General features: G+C 45.5%; 2 protein-coding genes across 7 annotated transcripts in view; both read left to right on the top strand.

The window, feature by feature from the left end:
* LOC105279302 (neurobeachin-like) overlaps nucleotides 1-17,491 on the top strand; it is a 126,130-nt gene that overhangs the window by 101,857 nt on the left and 6,782 nt on the right. The window lies entirely within an intron of this gene.
* The window catches only part of LOC105279301 (neurobeachin), a 181,837-nt gene continuing 165,704 nt past the window's right edge, over nucleotides 1,359-17,491 (top strand). For 4 of the 5 annotated variants that reach the window (XM_026969861.1, XM_026969860.1, XM_026969857.1 and 1 more), the window contains exon 1: nucleotides 1,359-4,690. In XM_026969861.1, the coding sequence (XP_026825662.1) occupies nucleotides 4,487-4,690 (204 nt within the window). In that variant the 5' untranslated portion in view covers nucleotides 1,359-4,486. The remainder of the gene's footprint in view (nucleotides 4,691-17,491) is intronic. The other variant, XM_026969858.1, reaches the window with a different exon arrangement.

Raw genomic sequence — 17,491 nt, 5'->3', positions numbered from 1 at the left:
ACTGAAAAGTTCAAAACGCCGTTCATAATAAGAGCGCAATTCCTCACCTTAGTAGCACAATTTCCTTCAAATCACGATTTTGACGTCGTCAACCATTTCTAGTAAGAATTCTAGTAAGATGCGCAAAAAAACAATTTACGCCCGAAACGTACTCAGAACGTCTCTAATATTGTACTAATTTTACTTATATAATTTCCGTAATATTCTTTTCTTCTACGCCGGCTTCTCATTTCAATGACACCGTTTGACAACAGAGGGAAAACCGCCCCGTTTAACCGCTCCGCGATAAATTCCGCAAGATGCATTAACCCTTAGAGGGCCGGGATTTGTCCATTGAAATTTAAAATTTTTTAACGTAAAATTTATGCATATATGCAATCTATAGGTTCCGTAAAGTTCCCAAGTTCGTACCTGGCCCATATATGGGCCAGTCCGGCTTCGAACGGTTTGGCAAATATTCAAAATTTTCAAATTTTAAATCTTAGTGTTTCTAAGGGTTTTTGATATCGCTAATCACGATTTTAAGATCAGATTATCGAAATTTTACATAGGAACAGTGTTGCCAACTTAAATAAGCCTAAATGAATAATAACAGTTACATGCATGTATAAAACTTTCTTTGGCGTTATCCAAAGCTAATTGCATGGACATAGAAAGTTTTGTAGCTCCTTTTTTATTTTTTTATTTTATAGTTTTATATATACCTATATATGCACATTAAACAGTTATTTATCTTGTAGCCACTATAGTGGCCCATATAGGGGCCACCCCGGCCCTCTAAGGGTTAAGAACATCGCAACAATGCGATCACGCCGACGGACGGACGCAGACGGACGCGCGGAGCGCATTCAACCCCGCTTGAATGTCCGACCTAGCTTGTGCTCGGCGTAAAAATCGCCGCTGGCTGGTCTCGCCGGGTCAACGGGCGCGGGTAGAAGATACGCGTGATGAAGAAGCTGTGAGGCATACGGTGAACATGAGGACGCGAGGCGAAATAAAGAATGCGATAAAAGAACGCGATAGGGAACGGACGTGGCGAGTCTGAGGTGCGGGCATGGAAGCAGCAGAGCGAAAGAAGCATAAGAAGAAGGATGACGGGGAGTAAGACCGAAGTAACAGCGTCGCTCGGTACGAGCGACCGGGGGTGAAACGGCGAATAGCGCCCCGCTGGATGAGAGGTGGCCGAAGGCGCTGGTGTTCGCGTGAGGGGGTTGCTGCGGGAGGTTGGTGGGTGCCGAGGGAAAGGAGAGAAGGGATCGGTGGATTTTGCGAGAACGCCGTACGGAGGGGTTGCGGGGGTGGTGCCGCGGGCCGCGCCGTCGCCCAGCATCCCTCGTTTCCACCCGCCCACCCTTGTAAAGGCGCACCCTCACGCCGAGAGTATCTGGTAGTCATACGCTGGCCCGTTGCGCGAGCCCGCTGATACAACTGCGTCGCTCTCTCGCTCCGTTTTGCGCGAGTTGTGACGTGACGTACGTGTCGGTCGCACGAGTGACGATTTGTGCGCATCCACCTGGATCCGATCGTGCGGAGTGCTCGCGAAGCAACTCGCGATCGTCCACCCGGTCTGTCGGCGTGAAAAGCGCGCGCGTTTCCAGCGATTTTTCTCGAGGAATCGTTTTCTCGGAGGACGGTGTGTGTTCGACGCTAGTGGTGGGACCTCTGCGAGATATCGGTGCTGATCGGGGTAAACGCGAACTCCGAGAAATCGCGGCGCATGTCCGCACGTCCGCCTCAACGTGCCTCAAGATCCGAGTGCATCCGGTTTCCGTACGACGTTCGCGCTCACATGGCCTGTGTTTTGTTTCCGTGACCGCGTCTCCGCGCACCCTACGTGGCTCCCTCTCGAGCGGTTTTTCGCTTGCAACGACGAGCTGCCATCGTGGCCGAAGCGCGCGCTTTCAGTGAGACCTCGTGTACCGCAAGACCGGCGTGCACAGAAAAGACGCGATCTTCCAGGATGCTCCACTGACAGGCAAGATACTTGAACGACGAATGCTGATGCTTCGAGTGAGATGGTTACCGTCGAACGCGGGCGTAGTTAGCTGTAGGATCATCAACACAATCAACGACGAGTTTCTGATCAGCCACCCTGTCACCGGCAACGCGTTAACATTTGTCGTCTCGAGCGACCCTCCTCGTTCACATGGAAGCGTGTGATTGACATTAGCACCCTGAACGGTCAGGTCGTTGTAATATCGAGAGCCCAGCTTGCGATCGCGTTTTGCATCATCATCTCTTTCTCTGTTCCTCTCGTTCGGGGGCGTTCGTGAGTGGAATATCCACGGAAGTGCGAGATCATCGACGGCGTTAAGCTGGCAACGCGACCGACGTCTACCGTTACGACCGTACGCGTAAAGTGCATTTAACAGTGCCGCGATCACTTACGCCCCATGTGGCTTCTTATACGGCAAAAGAAGTAAGAAAACGATAACGTTCAGGTAGCTTTTATACCGATCTACGTAGAAACTCTGGCTCTTTCTTCATTCGTCGCTGCTTCGGGTTTCACGAGACCGCTCGCGAGGTTCTCGACGCGATTACGGTCGTTGACCAGGGAGATGGATACGTTCTTGATTATCGGCATCTGCTTCCTCTGCTACGAGATGTGCGATTTAATCATGCGCTACGCCGCGCCGCAGGCGCCGATAGAGACGCATCACGCGGCGGAAACAGCCACGGCGACTACTAAGGCATCATCTTCGCAAAAAGTCTACTCGATCTCTCGCAAGATTCAAGGACCACCCGCCTGTTGCCCGCAATAGATGGTTGCACGTTCGACTCCGGCTACGGGTAATTCCGCCCAGAGAACCCCTTTGACGTCCGCTAGCTACGGGGTACGCTGAGGAAACGAGACACCTTTGTGTGAGCGGAAGATCTCCGCTGAACCTCAAACGGATATAGAACTCTACTCGACTGTGCCGGGGCAAATGGATGGCCTCGCCAGATGGATTTACAGTTCCGCACAGTGATAACAGACGCTCGTCTCGGAGATTCATGATGTTTACGGAGGCCCGGAGGTGGCAACGCGATCGATAATGATTTGTCAGCTGATACTACGTCTGAAAACCAGTGGACCAGTGGTCAGATTTCAGTCTTTAAAGTGACGAGTTCGTAGTTCGCGTGCTAATAAACGCTCTGTGCTTCATTCACGAGTGTGTTTCGAGTGAATCGCGAGGCAGGAGCAGCACATCGAATAGATAGAACATGACGAGATGAATCATCAATAATAGGATCCGCTGTTGGTTGTGATTTCGCTCGTAGAAAGTGAAACGTTCGCTTCGCTGCCTGACAAGACTCTCGCTAGCGAAGTTTCATTGTTAATTTTCAGTGTTCGGCAACATCGACAAGGCGCGATCGCTCGCTTCGTTCGTGGACAAGTAAAATGCAACGGTGGCGAGTCTTGCTCGTGTGAAACCCATCGTTGCACCACGCGTTGCTTCACGTCGCGTAACGCGGAGCAAAGGTGGGTTGTCGTTAGGCTTTTGAGTGATATCGACTGAGACATCGCGGCCGATAGCCTGTCGCGGAGCGAAGGAAAAGCAAACTTGATGCTTGATGGACTCTTAGAAACGTGTTTGTGAATGCAAACTTCAGCGTCGAACGTTGATGCGACTGCACGTAACCGCGGCGCTAACAAACAAGAGGCAAAGTTTCTTTTGTGTATCTCGGTCAGAGCTCTGCGTAATCATCAATAGTGTACCGTTTCCGTGTCATAACGCGGATCGCCTCTGCGGTGCGTTCGAATGGATAGAAGCGGTAACGTCATTTAACGCGGTTGTGTGTGTTTACTGCTCGTAACTCAATCTTGACGTCCACGACCGCCGTGTCGAAAAGTTTCCATAGATCGTAACGAACTTACGAACCCTCGCGGTTATTGCGGCGGCCACGCGAGGACGACTTTATCAAGATCGGGAGAGAGGCCTCAGTAGGCAGAAGAAGTCACGCTGACGAGAAAGTTTAAACTGGAATCGCTAGGATCGTCGCTCTTCATAAAGGTCTGACCTTTTGCAAAATAAATGCAGTTAATAAGTTAAACAGCTCGCGGTTCACCGTGCACTATCGGCGAAATGTCTTGCCGGCGCTGAAACGGCAGTCGTGTTGATTTTATTATATTAACCACACGCCCATCCAGCAAGGAGCTCGATAACGCCGAACAAAAGCATCGTGAGGTTGAAAGCTACCGTGATACGTTTTCCCCGAAGCCATATATAATGTAATTCTCGCCGCATACATCAAAATGCTCTCCGACCGATAGAACGAGCGCCGCTCCCTGATCAACTGAAGTAGCTCTCTCGCAAGGGGAAATTCGCACGAACGGGATTCGTTCATCAATGCGACGAACAAGGGGGAGGAGGAGGAAGACCATGACTGATGTTCGATCCGAGTCCAAATATTCGCCATTCGAATCCTACTTGATTCCCGCAACCCCCGTTCGGCAAGCAAATCGAGAAAGATCAAGACGAGGAATCATCAAAGATTAGAAGAGATGGACTCACTGGAGCGTCTAATGAGTTCCCGCACTCACCATCCGGCTCTTACGGCGGCCACGCGATCGCAGAACGCCTTTGTGCAGGCCAACCTCTGCTCCGTAATAGGCCGCAAAGGGCGACACCTCAACGGCACCTTTTGCCTAACCGGAGACACGATGGAGGGCATCATACAATGCCTAGTCTTCCTCAAAGCCTTCTCGGTAAGGAAACCGCCGTCCCTATCCGCCTGCCAACACGTTCGAATTCGCTCATTGCATCCGACGGAGTCTTGACTTAATCTTCTAAGTGGTAAAGTATCTTAAGGGATTCCTTCCTCTGTTGCTCGGCACCTCGTACCTCTTCGTGGCTCACGCTGGGATTTCAGACCGATACGTTATCCGGTGTAATGAATCGCACCGTTCTCGGCGGTAAAAAGAAATTATGTTAACTGTCTCTGTGATATTTTAATGTTTCTATCGGTATCTCAAATATAAGACACGAAGTGTGAGTGCTCATTTAAAGCGACTAGCATCGGAAATGACGCTGCTTCTACTGATTCCGTGACGATGAGTTATCCTGGCAATTAATTCTTGCACGTTATCTCGTTAGATGCACTTGAACAACGAGGATCGTCCAATTGCGCAACACTTGTCGCACACCGAGAGAGAGAGAGATTCAGACATTACGCGTCGCCACTATTAACTGGCAATTACGATCTTTTTTCTTTCGTGTTCTTCCCACGTTCGCTGCACTTACAGGATTGTTTTTCCCGACAATGCGACAAATTAAAGTATACCTCGTGGTTCATTCCGTTTTGTACACTTGATTGCTGTGACGTGACGGGCACGCGCAGCACGAGTTTGCATGGATGCATGTAAAGGCGTGAGAGTGCTTATATGCATAGTTTCTACCATATGATTCGTCTTCTATCGCTGGAAATGAACCCTAAGCGGTTAATTACGCCATGAGGGATAATCAAATAAATCGTATATGTGTTCGGTACATTATTGCAGTTTATTAAGGAGCAAGTTACCGCATGTAATTCGTGTACAATTTCAGTTTAACTCAATTACATTTGGAAATCTGTACATTCAATATTACGAACTTCCGGACATTTTAAGCACATGTCTCAAAGTAATGATTAATTATTGGAGAGTGATTTTAAATTCGCGCAAGTATAATATATCGGAGCAGCAAAATATGAAGACATTTATTGGAAAAGGGAAAGAAGGTTGTTTATTTTCTCTATGTGAAACAGATACTCCTCCTCGTCATTCTCTTAGTAAATGCAACGTATACTTTTATTTTCTCGACTCGCTCGAAAGGACAACGTACTGTCTTGGAAGGACTTGTAATGAAAATATTAAATATGTATCGAGTGATAATAAAGAGAAGGCAAACATAAGACGTTGAAAATTACATGAGAATAACATTCACTTTGCTCCTCTTTGCAACATCGACCGATTTCACTTGACGCGCTCGTAAAAGGTGTCCCGTAAATTGCATGTCTTCTTATTCTATGATTGAATCATTGATGCTCGGCGGGATGTTTCAATCAGATTATTCATGTTCAGCTGCACGGTCTCGCCGGTCGTTAACCGACGTTATGAATTTTGCAAGCGACGACGAGTCGACGTCAGGACGACGGGGCGCTTTCCGTCGATTCGATCTCTTGTTATCGCCTTTCCGCTGTGTAAGATTTTCATCTTAAAAGCACAAGGGGCTCGACGGCGCGCGGCGTGGCGTTGAAAGACGAGCGCGTGCACTTTCTCGCAGCAATAAAGCACCGATGTTGTTTTCAAGTTGCGCGCCGATACCCGGAGCAGTTCAAAAGCTCGAGAGTAGCGTCTCAAGAGAAATTTAAACTCCAGGATTGCGAAAGGAATTGAGCTTTCCTTTGACCAAACTCACCGCGCTGAATTGGTGCACGGCCGGGTCTAGGAGCGTCCTGCTTAGCATCGTCTCATCAATCTCGGCGTAATTTAATTTGCGAGTGCGTCTGCCTCGTTAAAGTCCCGCGCGTCCAGGATCTTTGATCAGTTGCGGAAATTAAATAACAAATAACATCGTGTCGAAAATAACATGCACGAATCGTCGAGTAGCCATGTATTCGCGTCTCGTTGCAGGGTATTCTTACACGGCTCGTATACGCTGCAATATCTAAAATACGATTTTACATGAGCGCATCATGTGCGATCGATAGTATGACGGAGGACAGTTTCTCGCACCGAAACCGAACCGATAATTTTACAGCGCGGTCGCGGGACAGATTAAAAAGGGGACACCTCCCGAGTCGCACGGATCATTAATCAAACGTTTTTTCGCGAGTTCGCCCGGACGGTTACTCGAGCGACCACCGATAGATGCACACTCCGGATGGCGTAAAAATTCACAACGCCCCGGAGAACGGGGAGCCGGTGCTCACGGTGCTTTTCTCGTCTGTTCTATTCCGTCACGTTTACCACCACGCGGCTTACGCGGCGTACAGATAACTTTTTCTCCTCGGGACTCCTCTGTCGCGGATGGAAGTCTCTGGTACGCGTCTTGCATAGCCCCTTCTCATCCTCTGACCCTTCCTCCCGCTCCCGTTACCACGATTGTCGTTGTTATCGATATCGTCGATGATATAACCGGGCGCGGCGCACCAGCACGACCATCGAGTGGCATAGCATTCTTCGTTTCCGTCGCACGTTCGAGATGAAGGGTGCGACGAAGGTGCTGATAACATCTCTATGAGGGTGCCTATGAATTTTTATCTAACCCTAGCCCCGCGGCTAAGGAAAGATAGAGAGAGAAAGAGACGAGCGGAGAGAATTGCGGTAGTCCCTAAGAGAGAAGCACTTATCCGGCCATTCCCGCGCGCGACGATAGAAGTTATCGGCAGTATTGCGCCGTAACGAGGATGCTCGCCTCGCCCTCGTGATCCTGTCCGAGGACCGACGAGAAAGGACCACGATCAAAGTTACACGGTGCTGTTAAAGGAACTCTCTATCTTCGATCTCATCTTGATCTCGAAGGATTCTGTCGTGAGGTCGCCCTCGCATCTACCTTAAAATGGCTATTCTCCGCGAGTAAAGTTGCATAAAAAAAAATTAAAGCAAAGAAAACATACGATTGCAATTAAACTATGTTGAGCGAAATTTTTGTATCTCTTTCTCTCTGTATTGTTCAATATTTACTTGGAAGAGGAGATTTTATGTCGCGTAAACCTCTACCCAAGAGGAGAGAGACTTCTCTCGTCTCGCGTAGGGTTTACCGCAAGGTGGCGAGGAATCGCGATTTTACCGCAAACCAGCGATATTGTGTGCAAAAATGTAAAATCCTCGCGATATCTAGACAAAAACTTGAGTTAATTTTAAGATTTAATTATATTCTAAATATAATCTTAAATAAATACACGCGCAACGTTTTTCATAAAATACTTCCTGAAAAATGCGATAATTAATGACATGGTGGATGTGATAAAGGAAGAGGTGAAACATCAACTATTTATGTTTAAATTGTGTTGAGCGGAGAAATAATTTATGCATTCGATACAAAACGATAATTTACATTATAAATGTGACTCATTTTATTTCCATCAAAATAATACGTGAAATTGCATGTAAACGAAGTTTTAATCGAACGTTAATATTAAAAAGGTATTTCTTGTGGCAGCGCGCGTGTCACGACTAAAATGTTATATAAACAGATAATTCAATTCTGTTAAATGTATTATATTTTTCTGATCGTTAACTTTTTGATTATACAATACAATCGAGATTAATACTGTCAGACATATTGCTGATTTGTGGTAAAATCTCGATTCCTCGCAACCTTGCGATAAACCCTATGCGAGACGAGAGAAGTGCTGGGTAGAGGTTTACGCGGCATAAAGTCTCCTCTTCTTTTCCGGGAGAAATACGTCGGGCCATGAGCCATAGAATATCCGAGAGCCCCAATGTATAGGCTCCCTCGATTCTCTAGTCTCCCTTTGGGTTATGAGATTTCACTTTCCCCAAAACTATTTCTATCAAGTCACGGTACTACTTTATTCGCGTTACGTGGCTGAAATTCGCCCCGCTACACACGCCCTTATGATTACTGAAAGTAATTCGCACTTTCTCCGGATGTTATTCGCGAAGCATTCCATCAATAAAATGGACGAAAACCTGATAATTTTTATATATTATGTAATGTAAATGTGCAAAAATTTATTTTCAAGTAAAATATTTTTGTTACAATGTATTAGATACATGAACTGGATATTATACTCACAAGAGAAAACGCACGCGATTACCAAGACGAGCGAAACAGTGATTTTCTTCCTACCATCGCGCATATTTTATGTTTATTTAAAAATGCATTGACAGTTTAAGAGAGCTCCATTTAGCTCATTAGTTAATTAACGTTCGGAAACAAATCGCAACGATTCGTAGCGCAATAGCACTACAGATTTGCGTCGCTTTCCGCGTCTAATTACTGAAAATATTTTCCGTGTCGAGAGTTTCCACTGGGAAACAAATCGCCAAAGAGCAGTGAGCTTTGAAAGCTATATGTGTGTTTGCTCACGAAATAATCCATTGGTCTATTACCGAGCGTGAATGATATCCTCGTCGACGTGGAATCTCGCTTTTCCACGAAATCGAATTATACTCCGAAAACTCTCCTCCTATCCGTCCGGGATGCTGAACAGATATATCTCGTGCTGTTTGGCGTTTATTTAGGAATTCAAACAATTCATGCGTACACAAATGTAAAACGTTATTCCGCCGAATGAGAAAAAGCTCGTATATCACCAAAGATCGGCACATTTATTTATATAACAAAAATTTAATAACAAAATCGAGCGTATGTAATAATAGCGAAATTGCGCGAGAAATATTGGACGAACGGGTGCAGCATGCAACGTATCATTTTCCGGAAACAGTTCATTTATCTGAAGATGAAGATGATCTGAAGTCCACTCAGCAAGTAAGCCAGAAAGATATCTGACAAGATAAAGGCATCTTCCGAAGAGCGGTAATAAAGCGACGTTGAAATTTAACAAGTCACGTGACAGAAAATCGGGTTTGATCGTAATTGAATTTACCGCCAAGATATTATCTTTTCGGGTGTAAGTTCGCTGTCTCGCTTGACGGAAATAGGTGGTTTCTCGTACAGGATATCCCAAATATGTATCCCATAAAATTCTCTCGCGGGAATGAAGCTTGAATGACTCGCTCGCGGACAGACGTTACGTGAGCGGATGAAGAACCGGCACTGCAATATTAGAAGCTCGTACAACGAAGTTTTATTTTACTTGCTAGCAATATCTGCAATTTTCGCGCAAAGTGTGATCCGTTCTGCAGCCAACGATCTAAACGGACATAACGGATACGGAGGTAAGTTTTATCGCCGCCCCGCGAGGTATGTCAGGACGTTGCACTTTATGCCAACTTTCAAGTAGACGCGAACCTAGAATTTATAGCCGGTCTTGCGAGGACGGCTCTCGCAATAATATTCCATATGTTTCAGAGAGGAAAAAACGTGAGGCGACCAAGTTACCCGCTCCTTTCCCGTGAAATACTCGTGTTCGATCCTTGTTTCGCAAGTCCCCCTCGTAATAAGATAATTGGAATAGACGACTTTCACATTTTTATACCGTGAGATGCTGCAAGATGCTACAGTCGCGAGATCGTCGCTTTTCGCGGAATTAAAGCGAGATATTCAGGAATGCATCGTCAGGACTTCATTTCGAAACCACCAAGTTGCGGCAAGATAGTGCCCGTACCCGCTCATATTTCATTCCATTCTTGACTTAATATAATTCCAACGAGGCGAGGCTGCAGTCCCGTCGACAGCGCTGATGCTGCGCGGAACTGTCGCTGGCCACGGTGGCTGACTATTACGTTTCCGCGAATCGAACAATTAATAATCGGTCTCTCTGTTGGCGCGCACACACCGCTGTCATTCAATATCCTCGCGTTTTTACCAGGACGAATTCGCACGGAACGGAATATGGAGCCGGATGCGGTGGAAACAGGCGTCATATATGTGACACGTCGTCAACACTCTCTATTGGAGCGCGCTGTTGTTTTTGCTGGACGAAACCTGGACACTCCTGGGTTTCATTTGGCGGTTGTGCAAACACCGATTCGCCGCCAATAAACATCCCCCATCGCGACATGCGAACCGCACCAAGCACTTAAGTATTCAAAGCCGACTCGAATTCTATGGGCGCATCGTCAACGGCCGCTCTCTATTATCACCAAGCGCTCAATCACCCCTCGCGATGGATCATCGCCTTTAAGATCCTCCCCCCGAAACCTAAATTAATATTCGCGGCTGGCGGGCTAAATGCGACCAAATTGCTCTGGCTACGTACCTTGCGGTTCAGCTGATGGTGATTCAATACGTCGGATAAAAGAGAGATCCCTCTTTTCTAATGTAAATGAAGATTAATGTTAATGCCCGGCATACTAAGTTAAATACGGATGACAAATAAAATTTCGTTAAGCCAAATTGAGTCGATTAATTTGTACTCCCCCAATTTCTCGCGTCCCCTATTTTCTTTATTAACTTACATACTCCTGTCGTAAATACAAAAACGAATTCAATATTACTTGTCAAACTTGGTAATTAAGCCTAACAAAATAGAACGCAGCGTGAAATGCAAAATTTACGAAATCTGTATATCACCGATTAATTAAGAAAATGATCGGCACTATATTTTACAAAGTCGACGTCGCAAAGCTCCCATAAAAGCTATTAACATGATTTTCGCTCGTTTCACTCAACTTAGCAAAATGCAAAATGGAATTTTTCTTTCGTCGATGGAGCGTTACTCTCACCAAAATATCCCGCGCTGCACGCAAATACGCCTGCATCCAGTATTTTACATACACGCACCATCTGTCCGAAGAGCTCCGGCAGTTCTCTCCGCCTCCGCGAGGATATGGAGCTTTGCGCCAAACAAACCACAAAAACCGCCGCGTTATTAACTCCTGGATTATTAACTGGGATACCGGCGCATTAAATAGAAGAATTTCCCCGTCAATGGAGAAAAAACTACGGTGTCCGCGCTCGCTGAAATTTCGTAATGTAGTTTCGCGACGATATCGCCAGTAGCAATTTTCGATTGATGAACGCGTTTATACGTATATACGAGTATCTCTCAAGCAATTTTAATTACGTGCAATTGAACATTGAACATATTCCGCGTTATTTCGGGTTTTGCGAGTGACATCGAGAAATGATACGATACCGTATCTAGGGCGGACGCAGTTCATTCGCGTTATACGTTAAAGCGAAATTATTATCCGTCACCGCCATCGCGCCATATTTCCGTGAGATATATTGCAACCGCGATTATTATGAGCAGTGTTTAATTATCGACGAGAGTGGAGGAGGGTGCGGAGGCTCGGTTGAAAGAGCGTTGCGAACAAAAATCTTGCATCATCGATGAAATCGTTTATTGGCGCACTAGATCGGCGTTGCGACAAGGTACACCTATCAGGATGCACCTATCGGGGGGGTGCGCTGATGTTCCGCCTACGGGAATTTGTATTTACGATCGAACTTAATTATGAGATATGCAGCGCGTGGATTACTTTTACGCGACGATTGTGAGCCGCACAAGGACGTAAATATTATATGTCGACGCTATCCCCGGGGTTATTAATTTTCGGGAAAATTAATCATCCACCCGTGTCTGCCTGATAAAAAATCGTCCATTAATAAATTTAATGTCGCACACACATACACTGTCAGTACACTGATCCCACCCCCTCATCTACGTTGCAACGTTGCTCAGCGCGCCCGAAGCTTGCGCTAATATTTGCGATGCGTTAATGAGACCGCGAGCCTGTTGTTCTAAATCCGCCGTTGTGCGATTATCAGCGAGAGAGCATACGATCGAATTCGCAAATATCGCGAGTACCTAGATATAGCCTTTAATAACGTACAAACGCATTCGTTACAAACATTTGCGCCCGATATTTTCTCGCGAGTTATTGCGAGCTCTTCCGAAAGCGAGAGGGCTCGACGTCGCTCTTTTGTAGAGTTTTTAGTCGATTTCTTATTATCTCTACATTTATCACATTTTATAAGGCACTTTGTATCTTTTGTATTGTGATTACTGGTACATCGCGCGCACGCGGAATTGCAGCGCCTTTACGCGCCAGATGTGACCAGCGCACGCGTTTATTTATTTCGTATTATCGGTATAAGCGGGGACCTAGATGTCGAAGCAAGTACTGCCAATATCACCGTTTAATCGTACTTTGCATATATTACATGTATGCAGGCGGATGATAACCGCACGCACGCTGTTATTATTTGTAAAATATACACGGTGATGAGTGTCTACGTAACAGAAAGCTCGGGTATCGCTGTACACACATTTCGGCGCTTATCCGCCGCCGTGTCGCTATCAATTTTCGACGATATCACGGGCGTCAAATGACGCACGCTCGTTACCGCCTACCTGTGGTGTAAAAAATTCGATGAGTGATTCACACATGTACGGCGAAAATAAAACGGTATCTATTATATGAGGCACGACCACAGTGATCGATATTTTATATTTGTATCGTACAGATTGAGCAACATCTTACAATCCGCGCGTACAACGTACATCGCTTACATCGTGATCGGAACGCCGGCGACGTCGCGCCGAGAAATTCACCTCTCGAGATGTCTAATCGAAATGGGAACAATACGCCCCTCGATTGCGGAGATGCTGATGGGGTAGATTAAGCAATCTCGAGCGCGTGACATTGATAGAACTTGCATAGCACTCGTCGTCGCCGAGATAGCGCGGACGTGGGGGTACATGGCGACTTGGCGAGGGCGTCGGGCTCGAATAGGAGTCAATGGGTGATCGGTCCTTCGCGGGGGAAAGGGTGAGACTTGATAAGATGCATCGGCGCTGCGGTAAGGAACGCTGTCGGGAGTGGCAGTATGAATAGCAATGCTGTTACCATTAATGGAGCACGCCTAATGTCCCTCTTAACTTTCCCGCTGCAGCCTCGTGCTTGCGCGCCATTAGAAAGCGCCCCGTCTGGCGTTGATTAAAGCGTATGAATGAAAAAGCGAACGGCGCGGCGTTCCACGAGTTCTAGGACGAACCGCGTTCCTGAAATCGACCAGCTCGATATTGTTCTCTGCCGTTCGCATCTTCAGGCGGGCGACTTTTCACTTTAATTTTTTATCCTGTTCCGTTTCCTATTTTCCTGATTTCCTATTTTAGATGTGAACCGAGGATGCAGGAATCTCGATTAGAGTATGATGACGATACTGTCGACAATATATTTCCTGGAGCACCGAACTCCGAGGACTGTGATTTGTAAAAGAAGTATACTCCAAGCAGATTAAAATGCATGAGACCCTTACAGTCTACTGGGATACAATGTTGCAGTCACGTTAATTTATTCCCGCACAGCAATATTTCGCGCCGGTTGATACACTAGCGCGCAGTTTATAGCGCTTCCGGTCCTCACGGAGCACACACAGAACTTTGGGAAATTTCGTTCGTGTGGAAATGCATCGTTACACTTCCTTTGCAATATCGTGTGCGCGAAAAAGACGTTGTGTTTGTGCGAGATGGCAATTGTGCCGTTATGAATAACTTGTTTGCCACCGGATATTAGCCTCACGTACTTTGACGGCATTTGCAGGTGAAAGGGGTAGAAAAGAAACAGAGATCTGCACGATGATAAAGACGTGCATGCACGTCTCCTCGAGTTACGCGAATCAAGTGGCGGAAGTCTGCTCGCGCGTTTCCTGATATTCATATTCGCGTCGAAATGCTCAATATTGTCATAGATATGAATCGTATAAAATATCGCTCTCGCTGGCAGCTCTCTCGAGCAGCTTAATCACCGAAGTTCCACTTCGCCGATTCGACGCGATTATGTTTCCATCGAATCTTCGAAAATCGGAGCAGCCGCTTTGGTTAAGCCATTGATCTCGGTTCATCGGATTACGCATTCGTCGGGGAATCATCCGTCCGCGGGAAAAAGAGCAACGTTTTTCGGAAATCCAAATGCACACCCCATCGCTGTGCAGAGACGCGGATATCGTGAAATGTCAATGCGCGGCTAGAACAAAATCTGTTTTGCAACTTAAAGAGGATAACGTTTCTGTGGGACGAAAAGTCGTTCTTCACAAAGTTGTCTCAATTTGTATTATTTAATTTGCGAGTGCACACTGCTTTGGGTGCAATAAATTCGCCAGCAACGCGTGAATAATGGTGGGTCTTTCTCGATAATTTGCCGCGGATGTATATTTAAAGGTACTTATAGTTAAATCGCGGCAATAATTGTTCTGCGCGCAGGTCGTTCCCGGGCCGCCATAAGCGCATGAAAATGTCGGAGATTTACGTTTTCAAGTTGGCCAACCGCAAGCACCCGACGCCAGAGTTACGATTCTCTTACCGAACGCGCGGTGCCGCGCCCATTTAATACTCTTTAAAGCTTAAAAATGAAAGAAACATTAAAGCTTATTACGCGTCGTTAAAAGCGAACTTAAAACAACCCCCCCCCCCAAAACGACGTTCATTTATAGACGCCGTATCCCTCATTTCTGAATTGTCGATATAACCCTAAAATATATGGAGCATATCAATCTTTATTAATTGAGTTTCTTTAACTTGGAAATTCAAAGTTGCAAATTTTCATCCTTCCTTAATTTGTTCCAATAAGAAATTGAAATTTTTCGTGCAACGAATACGCATGATAAATGCACTTTTATTCGTTACACGTGTTTGACTTGCAAATACAGATATCGGTGATAATCGAATGATGCATGCTACGCTTCCTATTCAAGAGACAAATGTTCCGGTTTCCAGCGAGATGAAATGTCAAAGGTGATTCTTACGTTGACGTGAAATCACCGAGTCGTGCGGCCATGATCGTGTTAGCGTTATGTGGTTGATCATAATTTCATGATACAATTAATTAATAACGATCTGGCATACGCATTCTGCGACGTTATAAATAATATTACATTTGCTAAATGAATATGCATAATACATGGATCTGGTATATGAATATCTGCCCGATACTTTTAATGCATATAATAATGAATGGCAACAAGCTATGCATAATTCTGTAATGCAAAAATGGAGATGCAACTCTGCTTTAAATATATTTTATATTGTTCTACATTCAAATGTAGAAACAGTATCATATATTCAATGCGCAATACATTAAGTCACTAGCGAGCGTTCTCTTTTGAATTTCGGCGAAAATCGTGCTATGTGTTTTCTATAGAGAAACACGAGTTCAAATTAAAGCAATCGACCGTGGCTGCGGCGAGATTATTTTTCGCATCCCAACGCCCCATGATTGCAGCAAAATTGTGCTTTTGTCAACGGTAGAAACGGGCACCTGACATGGCGAAATGCATTTCCTAACGTATAACAAAATTCAATAATTCCTCCTTTACATCAATTGTGTATACATTCATACAAATAAATTGTACAGATTAATTTTCGCTATTTTATTTACTAACGCTAATTTTTGATCCTGAATTTTGATCGATATTTTTGTCATATCAACGTCTCTATAACGTGATTAACGTTACACGCGGATACCAAGTAACTCATGAAGCATTTTCATATATCTATCGTGCAAAATGCGTTTTTCATACTCAGACGACGAGCTTGCGGAAAATACATCGACCTTTCATGAATCTATACTTTTGCGAACATCTTTCTTCGTTTCTTTTTGAAGTATGCAAACATCACGAAATATTTGCCGATAAAAATCATTTGCTCACGAAAGAGAGAAAACCGAACGAAGAAAAGAACACTCCCCGACAATCACGAACTGAAGCTCCGCGACACATCAGAATATCGCAGAGGCGAAGGACCTTTGATTCCGCTGCTTGTTTTGGAATTCGCACTAGTGTGTATGCACGAAGTGCAGATACCCCGATAAAGTTCTCGCGGTCGTACTTTTGCGCGTATCGCACGTTACTCGACGCTTAAAGAGCGGAATCGGCGTCGCATGAAAATTCACAGTGCCATCGTGCAACTTAGCCCGTTAATTAAAAATATCGCTTTTATCGCGCCGGAACAGTTTCGAGAGAGCAATTCGCCGACCAGTGCTGGAATGGAGACGAAAGTCCCTCCTATCAGGTTACGTAAAAACGGATCAGCGGTTCAACAAAGGGACGAGATTGAATTACGCCTGCCTCGTCTTTTTGACCATTCCGACGTGGTTACCCATGGCTTTCCCGTGCTAGCACGCGCGTTAATAGACGAGAGCTCTTCTCCCGCTCTCTCGCTCTTTCTCTCATTTCCAAATCAATTAATCGCTGGTTAACGGACTTGCTGCGAGACCAAGGAACGAGATCGACCCGTCTGGCTGTAATCTCGTTTACTCCGAATGAGAACGAAAACTTGACATTTTTGCTGGTCATGGCGGCGTCGAGTCAGATTAGAAGGAACGCGTGCAGGAACCGCGAAATCAATTGTCAGCCTCAATTCCCGATGGCGAATCTGCCGGCGCGCAACTCTGTTACGTGCAATGGCTGAAACCGTACGACGTCCTGGCCCCAGATGCATCCTGGCCGAGAATCGAATCCCTTGGACACTGCTTGTGAGGGGTGTCTAATTGGTCCGCCATCGTGCACAACGCAATTGCAATTACGTCCTTGCCACACGCAGCATCGGGAATCGGTTAAACATTCTCGTCGCGAGCGCGCATTTAATAAAATGTAGTAAAAATATCATTTTTCATTGAAAATTAGAAAAAATTCCATAGTATCCGTGTCAATCAAATGGCTAAATATGACTTCTCTTAACGACAAAGAGATCAAAAAGATTTGTGGTATCTTATCTTCGATCTTGCATGGTTCGATCCGAATTCTCTAATTCCGGGAATTTGCTATCATCCCAATCGCAATCTCCGCTAGATATGAAAACAGAAATCATTTTTCTGATTAAAATCTGATGGAAGTTTCAGAGGAATGCAATCGTACGATTTATAATTCATATAATTGTGTGCATCCTACGTAGATATAATCATAACGAGAGCTTGTAGAAGTATTGAAAA

This window comes from Ooceraea biroi, chromosome 5, assembly GCF_003672135.1.
Source record: "Ooceraea biroi isolate clonal line C1 chromosome 5, Obir_v5.4, whole genome shotgun sequence".
NCBI lineage: Eukaryota > Metazoa > Arthropoda > Insecta > Hymenoptera > Formicidae > Ooceraea > Ooceraea biroi.
Note: the sequence above shows the minus strand (reverse complement) of the source record. Positions and strands in the feature narration are given on the sequence as shown.